The 13,249-nt window shown below is 39.3% G+C and overlaps 1 protein-coding gene across 11 annotated transcripts in view; it reads right to left on the bottom strand.

Moving 5' to 3' along the window:
* Positions 1-203: 203 nt before the first annotated feature.
* The window catches only part of TCERG1 (transcription elongation regulator 1), a 50,916-nt gene continuing 37,870 nt past the window's right edge, over positions 204-13,249 (bottom strand). For 7 of the 11 annotated variants that reach the window (XM_039484421.1, XM_039484415.1, XM_039484416.1 and 4 more), the window contains 7 exons: positions 9,231-9,395; positions 7,780-7,962; positions 6,495-6,674; positions 2,994-3,077; positions 2,621-2,721; positions 1,586-1,675; positions 204-1,390 (listed from right to left, as the gene is read on the bottom strand). In XM_039484421.1, coding sequence (XP_039340355.1) covers positions 1,189-1,390; positions 1,586-1,675; positions 2,621-2,721; positions 2,994-3,077; positions 6,495-6,674; positions 7,780-7,962; positions 9,231-9,395 — 1,005 coding nt within the window. In that variant the 3' untranslated portion in view covers positions 204-1,188. Of the gene's footprint in view, positions 1,391-1,585; positions 1,681-2,620; positions 2,722-2,993; positions 3,078-6,494; positions 6,675-7,779; positions 7,963-9,230; positions 9,396-13,249 lie in introns of all 11 variants that reach the window. The other 4 variants (XM_039484419.1, XM_039484423.1, XM_039484425.1 and 1 more) reach the window with 2 other exon arrangements.

The raw sequence follows: 13,249 nt of genomic DNA, 5'->3' as shown, positions 1-13,249 counted from the left end.
TTTTCAAATTCTGTATTGTATTTGCACATGAATACGATGTTCTAGTATCAAACTTACATTTGTCTACGTGATTTATCACTAACTCATTTTGTGTCACTAGGCAAATGGTCTGTTTCAGGATAGCTAGTGTTAGTTTGGATTTTTTGTTGTTGTTAAAGAGACATCTTTGAGATTTAACAAACTTATTAAGCATGTTCAATCCATATATAAAAAGGGTTGGTTTATTGTAGTTCAAATACATAAACTAAACAATCCCAACATTTCAAAATTAAACTTTAGAAACACAAGTTTAACATTCATAACAGGAGTATAGTTTACAAGAATTACCCAGAAGGGAAATTCATGGTCTAATCCAGAAGTCAGTAAAGATCACTTTATGGTAAATAAAAATATGTTTATACAACCGTCCTGTTCTGGGAACCATTGTTATTTACTGTGTTTCCAATTTTGAGCAAAAAATCATCAGACAAATCTTCACTTGGGCAAAAGAAACCTGATTTTGCCTGTACTTCAAAGTGGGTGGGGAGAGGGGGGAGAAATAAAGCAGACGCGTGAACAAATTCAGAATGGTGTTTAATTTGGTCTCTGTGGGCCTAATTCTTCACTCACATCACTGTCACTCTATAGACTTAATAGACTTAATTCTGATTTACAAGGGTGAAAGCAAATAGAGAATCAGACCCTTTGTTTTCAGATTTAAGAATTTTTTTTTTTTTACTGTTGCCTTCAGCACTCAATAGTTTAACTTGAGACAGTGTTTTGTCTGTTAAAACAGCTGAATTTGGGTAACCATTAGGAGGAAATTTGTGGTACTTGTGTAGTTTAGTTCAAACCACAAATGTCAATCATTCTTAAGACTTGCATATATAACACTGCTGAAAAGAATGCCTCCAAATATCACTGACATCCACACCTCATATACAGATATTCCATTGTTCTGAGATCTAAAATTACTAGAGACAGCCTGCATGGTTGGGATTTTTGTCAGTCATGCCACACAAATAAAAGCATAAATATCTTAAGTGTTCTCTTTGCACAGAGACCATTTTATGTTCACAAATGCTGCTGCTTCTTCTGCTCCTCAGGTCGTTTTCAATAGGTTCACAGTAATGTAGATGTAAAAACCGGACAGATGGCTCATGCAAGCTTTTGAATTAACAGACACCCCATTGTGAGAATATTTTATAATTATTTTGTTGTTCGTCTTGTAGGCTCTGAAGCTGTGGGAGGTGGAGGGGGACCTCGACGGTCCAGGTCATCTACATAGGATACGATGAGCTTGCGCCTCTCCTCTGGCACACAGTCAAGTACCAGATAACGCTTGTCATTCTGTAAAATCTTTTCTACATCTTTCAGGTGCTGGTCGGATTCTTGGATCAACTTTTTGGATCTGAAATGAAGTATAACAGTTACCATCTGGGCAGCTGTCTGGGAGCCTACATAAAATGCATTGGGAATCTTAGTCCAGTTACTGGTGATAAATGTCCAAATTACAAAAACTACCCGCACCATTAGAACCTCTCTCGACAGTGTCAGTAGATAGGCCAAGCGCTGAAAGGGCATAGAGACTGAGCTATCCTCTCACCTATACAGATGCCCCATCAGGTCAGGGGTGAGGCACATTGGCAGGAATGCGTGTGTAAAAAATCTTGCACTGCCACTGCCTGTGCTGTATCTGTTCTGTGGATAAACAGAAGACTTCAGTCTTAATGGCCGCCAGAACCATTTATCAGCATTAAATGAACCACAAAAAATGTAAAAATAAGAAAAAAATAATCACAATTGAAATTAAGCACTCAAGAAGTAGCAAACTATTAAAACATGGACGTTAAACTCCCAGTTGCAGCCCAGTTTGATTGATGCATCTGGCTACCGCATCAATTTCAGACTGCAATTCAGCCCACTGAGAACAGCAGCAACTGACATAGAGCTCCAATACTTTATACACAGCACTAGCTGCAAAGGGAAACAAGAATCTGATTAGGATCTAATAAAACTAGTCAGCACCCTTCTACCTCGAGCTCTTTTGCTTCTGGAATGGGAATCTGCCTAGGACCGTAACAATTTGCAGTAGGCTCCAGACCAGACTAACTTCAACAATTAACTTACTTGTAAAGCTAATACTCAAAGCCCACTGAAGTCAATGGGAGATTTGTTTTTATTTTAATGGGGGTAGGGTTTCACCCTCTGTCTTGTCTCCAAACTCTCACTAACATCACTGGATATTAAGCAGAGTATTCAGCCCTAATTTTTAGGCCTGAACCAAGGATCCTAATTAAACGGTAATTTGGCTTCACTACAGAATGAGCTGAATCGCTTGACAATGTATTCAAAATACCCAAAACAGTGCTCTCAAGCAAAACAAAAATCCAAAAAGCCCCTGCTATAGAACAGTTGCCAACACTTGATAGTAATCAGTGCAGAAGCCAACATACAGTGATGGACCTCTCACTACTACGCAACTTCATAGGCAGCCTAGTAATCTTCAATTTTTGCACTAAAGCTCCTCAGACACTGGTCTATAAATGTTAAATGGGAGGAGAAAGTGAAATTCAGTTCATCAACACACTTAAGGTACAGTAAAGAAAAGTCTTTGCTCTTCTAACACTATGACACACACCTGTACGTTATAAATTTGGTCTCTTTCAATAGCGTCCTGAAGTCAGCTTTGGCAGTAATGTATTTGTCTCTGATGTACTCTTCAAACTCCCTTTGTTTTTTCTGCATGAAGAAAAAGAGCAATACCATAGAAAATGTGACAGATTATAAAGTACTTCATATTAATTTACAGTGTGTAAGAAATAATTTTATTATAATTAGTTTAAAGATCACTACAGAAAAGTGTTTACGATTTTAAAAAAAGCAAATATCTGATTAACACAGTGATATAGTTATATTTACGTGAAAGGGAATCCATTTCAACAAGCATTCACTTGCTTTTGCTTTGGATATCGTGGGAAGGCTAGCAGCAATGGAGCAAGACTATTTCTTACCCTGTCACTGGAAGAGAACTTAATGCACCTGGGATCTTCTTTAATGATTTTTTTCACTTCTTTCCATGTTGATGTTAAAGTAATCTTTCAAAAGAGGCAAAAACAGTTCAATATTGCAAATTATATTTAGAGTCTAAGCATACAGTACATATGATCACTTTCCCGAGAGCCCTGAAATCCTCATGCATAAGGGGGCAAATTAAGGACATAGTCACAATTTTCCTTTTTGAACTCTTGTTTTCTGTAAGCTGGTGGATTTTAAGAGGAAAAAGTCCTCACAAAATTATGTCAGTTTCTTATAGTTTAAATTCAAACAGTTCTTCCTAATGCATATTTGAATAATTTCAACAGCATGTTTGTATGCGTAAAAACAGCTATGTATAGAAGCCCCAGCTCAAAGTGAGATATTCATCATTTTAATTTCAGTCTACCATATACGAAGTGATTAGAATATTAGATACTCGTCTAACCAATATTTAATAAGACTGCCTCCAAAGACTTGAAGAAAGTTATGATGAAGCCAGAATGAGATAAAAGGGAGGCAGGAAGTCACAAAACAACAAAAAGAAAGGAGAGAGAGAGGTGTAAATAGTATCGGTATGGAACTGAAAGTTAAGAATGAATTTTGCAGTTAAGATAAAAAAGACAAGGTGAAGGATAGCATCCCAGAGGCTTGCCCACCGCTATTCATTAAGACAAGTTATTGGGTAGGTAGGAACAAAGACAGAAGATTAAAATGCCCAAGATACTAAGGGACTGTGTCATAATAGAAGGTGTCAAATAATGCAACATTGCAGAGATGTGGAAAAGCCAATGGAAAATGAATGACGATCACTGACTACAGAGACGAAACCAGGTTCAAGAGTGTGAAAAAAGACTGAATGTGAAAATGGACCACAACATTCAAGGTGGTTACTGTGGTATAACTGGTTAGGTGAGAAAAAGATTATTCTTTCCAGCATTCCCTTTTTTAGGGAAGTAAGGAAAGTTGGTGTGGGAGAAAAAGCCTAGGGAAGAATTATTATTGAGAACTTTAATTACAGAAGGTAAAGCTAGAGGATGCAAGTCAGTCATAGAGTTTAAGGCCACAAGGGACCACTAGATCATCTAGTCTGACCTCTAATACATTGTGACTGACCAGTGCACAAGGACCCCACAATAGCAAAGAAATAATTAAATGAGATATTATCCAGATAATCCTGGCATGGATCCTGTATCCACACACTGCAGAAGAAAGCAAAACCCCCTCAAGGTCACTGCTAGTGTGACCTGGGGGGAAATTCCTTCCCAACCCCACACATGATGACCAGTTAGACCCTGAGCACGTGAGCAAGAACCAACCAGCCAAGCACCTGAGAGACAGAATGCTTGGTGCCACCTCAGAGCCCTGGCCCATCCTGTCCAATATTCCATCTCCAGCCGTGATCATTCCTGCTGCTTCAGCGAAAGGAGATTAAAAACCCCTCCCAGAACACACTGGGGGACAAAAAAATCCCTTCTGGACCCTTGCCAGTGGCCAGCTGAAACCCTGAAACATGAGCTTTGGGAACATACCAATGTATCATCACGAGCAACCCTGTTATACAACTGCACTCATAAATTTCTCCAGCTCTCTCTCAAAACTTATTACCGTATATACTCATTCATAAGACAAATTTTTTTTTTTAGTAAAAAAGGGAAGTAGCAGAGAAGGGGGTCGGCTTATGAACAGATATAGAGAGGGAGAGGTGGGACACAGCCCCTCCCCCCAACATCGGGAGCAAGGAGAAGCAGCACAGCCAGAATGGTAGAGGCAGGGCAAGAGTCTCTCTGCTTCTGGCCATGCTACTCTCCCCCCAGCCTCCGAAGCAGCTGCAGCTCTGGGGCTGGCAGGCTGCAGCCATGCCGCTCGGCCCCACCCCCCAGAGCAGGCTGTGGCCGCACCACCCGGTCCGCCAGAGCATGCTGCAGCCATGCAATCCAGCCCATCTCACTGGAATGTGCTGCGGCCATGCCGCCTGGTCTGGCGCGTTGGCTTATAAACAACCCAACTTATGATCGAGTATATACGGTAAGTTGTTTGTCCCTACCACTCCTATTGGGAGGCTGTTCCAGAACCTCACCGTTTGGATTGTCAAAAACCTTCTAATTTCCAGCCTGAATTTGTTCACAGCCAGTTTATATCCATGTGTTCTTGTGTCAACATTGTCCTTTAGCTTTAACAGCTCTTCACTCTCCTTGGTATTTATCCCCCTAATGTATTTACAGAGAACAATCATATCCCCCCCTCAGCCTTCTTTTTGCAAGACTAAATAAGCCAAGCTCTGCCAATTTCCTCAGACAGGCCCTCCATTCCCTTGATCATCCTAGCAGCACTTCTCTGCACCTGTTCTAGTTGAAATTAATCTTTCTTGAACATGGGTGACCAAATAAGGTCTGACCAGGGCCTTGTATAATGGCATTAATACTTCGCTATCTTCAAATGCCTGGCCCAATACACCCTAGGATCGCATTTGCCTTTTTCAAAGCCACATCATATGTGTCTCTCATAGTCTGTGATCGACCCACACACCATGTTTCTCCTCCTCTGTCACTTCCAAATAATCAGCCCCCAGCTTGTAGTAGAAACTCTTATTATTAGACCTTGCACTTTGTACTACTGAATTTCATCCCATTTGTCACTCTAGTTTTCAAAGTCATCCAGATTTTCCTGTACAATATTCCAGCCATCCTCTGTTTCAGCAATTGACTCCCAACTTTGTATCATTGGCAAGTTTCATTAGCACTCCTACTTCCTGTGCCAAGGTCATTAATAAAAATATTGAATAAAACCAGTCCCAAGACCGATCCTTGAGGAACTCCACTGGAAGTTTTCCTCCAATCTGATCATTCACCTTACAGCACAATTCGTTGCCGCCGCCTTCTTTTAGCCAAATTCCTTATTCATCTTACAATACTTGTACTGATCTGCATCTTCCCTAATTTAACTAATCATTTCCCATGAGGTATGGTGCCAAATGCTTTACTGAAGTCCATGTATATCAGATCAGATGCGCTTCCCTTATCTACAAAATCAGTTATTCTCTCAGAAGAAGGAAATCTAGTTAGGCTGGTATGCTGTACCTTTGGTAAACCAATATTGCATTACATCCCAGTTACCATTTACCTCTATAAATTTAATTACTCTTCTCTTCACAATTTGCTCTAAAACCTTGTATACTACGGAGGTCAGACTAACAGGCCTGTAATTGCCCAGATTCCTTTCTTTCCTTTTTTAAAATACACTATTCTCCAGTATTATGGTACTTCCCCCCGCCCCCAGGGATTTATTACAAATTCTTGCTACTTGACTAGCAATCTCATGGTGCCCCCAATTTGAGGGCATTACGCTCTTATCAGAGAGAAGCACCATATCAGATAGAAACGCTTTGAAGTTTTTCTTCCACCTCATAAGTGGTCATTTCCATTTCTAGACACTCGTTTTCATCAGCTATACTGGGCATTCATGCACAAGTCTCTTACCGCTGAAGTTTCATCCAGAAGTTGCCGAAAATGCTCCCTCTTCTTTTTGGTAAGTGCTTCAATGTGTTCATTAAAAAGCTTCTCTTTCTCTTCTCTTTCTAGCAGAGAGCCAGATTCCCACCGATGATCTTTTCGGAGTGTCCTCCGAGTATCGGACCATGACACATCTGAAGATCTCACCTGATACAAAAATTTACATTTTACAAAAACTATGTTCTTTCTCTGTTTTATTATCAGACAATGCTTCAAACGCTTAGCTTATACTTCATCAACAACTTTTATCTGAATTAAAACTGCATTTGGTAAGAGGGGTAAGAGACAATGACAGCTTTCATGCAATTAGCTACTGTCAAATGCCAACCTCATGCTGCAGAGTCTCACTGTGCATCAGTTCAGATGGAGATAGATACATCCTATCTGGACTGCTCTGCCATTCTGTATAGAAAAATCAGGATCCTCCACTCTGAATAATGTACTGTATTAACCATATATGATCTAGAAGAGCAGCCTCTGAGATGCATCATAATCAATTCCTACCAGCCACTGGGCACTTTAATTAGTGCAATGTTTACTCTCTGGAACCAGAAACAACCTCCAAGGAGCTCCTGCCAAATCTATATTACCTGCATTATGTCACTAGCAAAGATATTGGGTCAACAGAAACCTAATTTATATATTTGCCCCCCCCCAAAAAAAACAGGACTGGAATCTGTGCTCAACCACCACCCACCTTTCAGGTATGCGCACATCTTAGATCAGCAGGCAAGAGGTTCCCCTCACATACCACGAGATTCTCATCTCACCAAGCCTGCCCTCTTAGGAAGTGCTGTTTCAAGGGTTGGATCAACTAGTGCAATAAAGTGCTCTCTAACTGAAGTGAAAAGCGCTGGGTCAGATGCTATGTTGGGGGCATGAGTTGGGCAGACAAACGAGGTGAGGAAAATGTTCTTGAATCAATAAATCTCCATTTCCAACATATGCATTAGAGTTTCTAGTACAAAGTATTTACAATTTTAATTGCCTTTTTTGGTAATATTGTAAGAATGCACTTGTTGGATGAAACCTCAGACACCAACTGTAAGGCTGAAGCATTTTTTCCCAGCAAGACAAAAATCCTGAAAAAATAAATGCATCGTGGAAACAGAAGTTTAACCACTACAAGTGCTAATGTGCTACTGTGTAATCAGGGAACTTATTTCTATATTAGTGTAACAATTAGATGAACTGTTCTGGCAAAGAAAGTCCTACAGTAATCAAATGAGAGAGAGAAATGTTCAAGCCTCACCATATCAGATAGAAGCGCTTTGAAATTCTGGATAGCCTCTTCTCGTTTGTGCTGTTCACGTTCTCTATCGATTTCCTTGGTCTGCTCAGAACGAGCTTTCTGAACCTCCCTTTCTCGTTCACGCAAACTTGCCTCAATGCGAGCCTGCCTTTCCAACTCCTTTTCCTTTTCAGAGTCTAAATTCTGAATCAGAAGCAAGCATAATATTTCCCCATTAACAACATATAAAGAGGTAGCATCTTTCATATTTTGATTAGCCAGTCAAACAATTTAAAGGTTTAACAGTTAATGGAAACAAGAGGATGAGTATCATTAAACAGACCATCATTTATGAAATAGGTAAAAATGAAATACACCACTTCTGAACTACCAAGGTTTGTCTGCACTTAGGGCATTTTTGAAAGAATTCCTTCTGTTGCTAACACTGACTTACCGGCAACGTTAGCAATGTTGAGAGCCATCGTGTAGACAGGGTGCTGGCTGGCAACACTAAAAACTATTCTTGCTAAAGATTTTATCTTGTGAACTTAAAGTGGAGGAAAAGCTCAACAGCAGTATTAAAAATGCTGTGCTTTAAAATGTCAAAGACAATTCAACCATTTGTATGTGGCTATTGTAACAGCCTTAAAGAGACATGCCTCAACCCATACCACGGAGGAGAAATCAAACCTCAAAATGATTGTCTGAATGATGAGGCTATTCAGTTCAAGTATGACAGATAAATCTTGTGTCCATCCCACCTATTTGGGACAGATGTTCCCCTCCTCCATTCAAGCACATGAAAGCAAAGGAGTGAGCTGAACTGTATACTGCTTTTCAGCCCCCCAAAATATCATCTTGTAAAAATAAATATTTAAAACTAATACAACTGAAAGAGAGGGGAAAGTGATGTTGTCTGATGGACTGTGCACTGGACTGCTGTGACACCTTGAACAAGTCACTTCACCTTTTTGCTCTTTATGTAAAATGGAGGAATCCTTCCTTTATAAAAAGTGTTTTGAGATCTACGTATTAAAACCTCTATATAATAACTAAGTGCTATTAAGTGACCATTGCAGGTTTGGATCTTCACTGGATGGGAGTTGGGGAAGGAAACAGATCAGAGAGCAGCCACTCTACGAAGCATGCTCCCCCCCTGTAGCGACAAACTCAACTGCAAACTGCTGTGGAAATTAATGCTAGTTAGACTATTTTTAAACTTTTCATTCATGGCATTAGCTCCTTGAATAGGCAGGTAGGAACATGAAACAGAAGTGGAAGAAGCGATGGAGGCACTGCATATGAGACAACTGGAGTTCAGTTGAAAGGAAACCACATGAAAGAAGGAAACCTCTGCTGGTCTGGTTGCATTCCATGTGTATCACTACAAAAGTGACAGCATTACAAGTCTCTCAAACTGCTTAAATATATTAACAACAGTGTAGATAACAGTGAAACTATTACACACATACCTTAGCTATTTTTTCAATGTATTGTTTAAAAAGGTCTTCCCTCTGTGAAGAGCTATCCACTGCTTTGTAACGGGGATCAGTCTCTACTTTGTCCTTCACTTTGCTCCAGCGAGACTGACTGTCCAAGTGGTGATTAGACAGTAGTTCAAAGAAGTCCATTTTAATCTATATTTTAGATAGAAGAAAAACAATTAATGAGTAACAGGATTCCTCAATGTTTGCTAATAGAAAGAGGCAGACTTACCTCAACGAAGCGAACTATATGAATTTTACATACTAGAACATCAAAATCTCTAAAAGTATATTGAATTTTAGGGTTAATTATCTCTAAAATCCACTTCCACTTTGGGTATAATTTTTGTGAAATATATTAAAACTGAAACACTAGGAAGACTATCAAAGTCTAAGATGAGCTGTATATCAAAGAAATATTCATCCGCACACTTAGTTTTCTTGCTCTACTCTAATTTAAGCTTTCTTGTTGAACTTTTAAAATATAATCCCTCCAACTTCTGTACTGCACAAACCAGTATTTCAGGGCATCCATCATATAGAAGCTAGTTAGATTTTAAGCAGAGCCCTAATTAGGTAGCACAAATACCCATGGGTTCATGCCTCAAGTATACAGTGGATGGAGGTATATACTGTATCTGCGATTAACCAACAAACAGTACAAAGACCTCCTGTTTAAGATCAATAGTGGGATTTCTTACATTTCATTAAACCTTTTTTAACTGAACAAAGATATACAGAACTTATGTATATAATGATTAAGTCTATAGTCTTAAGAAGACAGATATATTCAAAAGTGGTGCCCAAATGCTGTAATTCAGCAGTTAAATTTAAAATAAATTATTCAAGCATAAACAAATATTTGTAGCTACTTATTTAAAAAAATGGAAATGGCATGTTACATATAATAAACCCCTCAACACTGTACATAGCTAGAACATTATGGAGGACTAATACATCTGGTCCGATGCTAACTTTGGACCTCAGGACAGAAGAACCAAACTAGCGATACAACATCGCATCAGCAGTTGCAAGGGCAGCTACCGTACAGTTAGTAAAGATTTTTATCCCTGGGGTGGATGTTCCTCCATGTCCCTTTTGGGATTTTAGGATTTTTTCTTTAATTCCGACCACTTCAAACCCTCAAGGCCCTGGCATTCAAGCCACCATCTTTCTCAATCAAGAGAACAAGCCGTTCCTTGAGAGGCCAGTTGACATCACTTGTTGAAGGGCTAGAGCCCACTGAATAGCTCAAAGCACTCTCTACCCAGGGTTAAGCATGCTGCCTTCACAGCACTACCAACCCCTGGTGGCATAGGAACAAGACCATAAGTAGTTCCTTTGCTGCAGTATAATACTACTACCTAGCTTGGGCCGGCTTGGCTATATATTTTGAATTCCCCCAAAAGTCTCAGCTCCCACATACAGAGGTTAACAATGGGAGCTGAAGACTAATGTAAGGCTATCAAAGTGTGTGCCTTATCAGCTAACTGAAACCTTCTAGGTCTCTTAAAATGACATATATAGTTATTACCACATATTAGGGTAAAATGAAGATCAGAGCCAATATTCTGCAGGCTTCCCCACTGATGAACTTGGCTCTTGACAGTGTTTTTATTGCTTAAGTTTGTAAGAAACTTTATGGACTTTTCCTGTGCTGTCTCAAGACAGGAGACAAGTACAACAGAGATTAGGAAACAACTCCTTAGTGTTACAGTGAAGAAGTTTGGAACTCTTCACCTACAGTACTGTAACTCTACCTTAGGGTGTTGAACAAGATGCAAAGCAAAACCTTTTACTTATTTTATAAAATGCTGTATATTGTTCCAGAATTGATCTTAAATAAAACATGCAAGCAGTATCAAGATACGAAGCTTTCTAAGCCATGAGCATTAGGAACTTACATTTAAAACGTAAAACAAGGTGTTTTAAGATGTTACTACAGAAATCTATAAAAGTAAGGGTATCTTATTGGTCAAAGTGTAAACAGGAACACTCTTTTGTAATATATATCTACACAGAGACAGAGACAGTATTTCTGCTTCCTTTTTACACTGGTCACTGGCTATTCATTAATCCATCCTGAGAGCCTGGTGAGAGTCCACAATATGCAGTGGTTCCTCTTACATGGAGAAAGAAGACTAAAACACTGCACAACCAAAGCACAACTGCAAATAGTAATACACTGGCACTAGCTCCAGCTCAAGAATCAAAACAACATTTTTCCATGTTACTACAGAAACAGTTAGCTGTCTTCCCTCCTCTCCTTCTTTAAAGCCAGCATGATCTCACAACCTAGTACTTTTTCTTAAGCCAGGAACAGACATGGTCTTAGCTGACTGTTACTTTACTACTGGCCTGTTCAGTAGTAAATGTGATCATGTAGCCAGTAGCTTTCTTCCTCAGAAAGTGCAATGCCATTTTCAGTCTTAACACAGAGGACAGTATAAGACTGTTTCAGCACCCAAAAACATCCTTGGTTATATGCACATGGCACAAGGCAGTGCACTAAGACAGGCCGCCTCAAGTCAATAGGTGGGGCAGGATATTAACAAGCCATTAATTAAAACAATAACCTGACAAAATGTTGTCATCTTGCTATGTAAGGGCTTAAGATATTGCCAACTTAAGTGTCCTGAACTGAGAAAGAACAGAGCGCAATGCCTAAACTAGAGCAGAATGGCAGGTAGGAAGCTATTAAGGGTTAGAGGGAACAAAGTTAATGCACTAACCTTATAATCTTGGCAAAGTGAGTATACATATGGCTGAGACTTCAGCTTAGACTGAGTTTGTTGGCCTTTTATGCTACTTTTCTTGCAATGTCTATTTTGAGGAGAGGCCAGAGGAAGACAGGAAGTGTTCTGGGTCAGTATGACGACAGCTTGCAGAAAAGCTTCCATGTTACCAGCCCATATTACACTTGATTCCTTCAAGTATCAGAGGGGTAGCCGTGTTAGTCTGGTTCTGTAAAAGCAGCAAAGAATACTGTGGCACCTTATAGACTAACAGACGTTTTGCAGCATGAGCTTTCGTGGGTGAATACCCACTTCTTCGGATGCAAGTGGGTATTCACCCACGAAAGCTCATGCTGCAAAACGTCTGTTAGTCTATAAGGTGCCACAGGATTCTTTGCTGCTTTTGATTCCTTCAATAAGCAGTTGTGCTTCTTCACCATGAAAATTCACACACTGAGCCAAACCTCACTCACTTGAATAGTACCTATGGAGTTCCACTTACTCATATGAGTAAAGGTGGGCCAGATTTGACTCATTACAGTGATAAAAAGGACTATATGACCATCTGAAAGAGAGGCTCCCATGGCACTGTTTAGTATAATAAATCTCAACTGAGGAAATCAAAACAATATTTCAAACTCTTACTTTAAAGATTTCTGTGAAGAGCTTACCTTCTTTATAGAAAATCTTTGGATTTTTAATACTGGCTGAGAAAGCTTCACTTTACAATTTAGCTGCCTTATTTTATTTTATTTTACATTTTTTTTTAAAAGCAAACAAAAATAAGGCTGAAAATACTGCAGGTGTATTTAGATTTTTTTTTTTTTTTCAGTCAACACATTCTGGGCACAACTCTCATCACTTCACAAGGAAAAAGCTAAAAAAATGTAAAGTACCGGAACTGCGGGAGGCTAAAGTCACCACACAGAGATACCAATTCTTTCCTCACTAGGGAATCCCATAATACTTTGCGTGTCAGTGATTGACAGCTGTCAGACTGAACTGATTGACAGGCCGCACAGCACATAACTGTAAAGTCTATCCACTTGTTATAAAACAGAATACATAAAATGGTTACAAAAGGCTTTTGGAGAAAGAACATTAGTTTCAAGTACAAAAAGAAATACAGTCTTTCTTCTTTTAACTTGTCTAATTCAGAATAATCATGCAATATTAAAACTAAAAGCATTTACATCTCTTTAAACTTTCAACTAGACTATTGCTATGGTGCAAAAACAGTGTTTTAAAATTCCACATTTGTGGTTCAAATAC

Source organism: Mauremys reevesii, linkage group 8 (genome assembly GCF_016161935.1).
Source record: "Mauremys reevesii isolate NIE-2019 linkage group 8, ASM1616193v1, whole genome shotgun sequence".
Taxonomy (NCBI): domain Eukaryota; kingdom Metazoa; phylum Chordata; order Testudines; family Geoemydidae; genus Mauremys; species Mauremys reevesii.
This window is presented reverse-complemented; position numbering and strand designations above follow the sequence as displayed.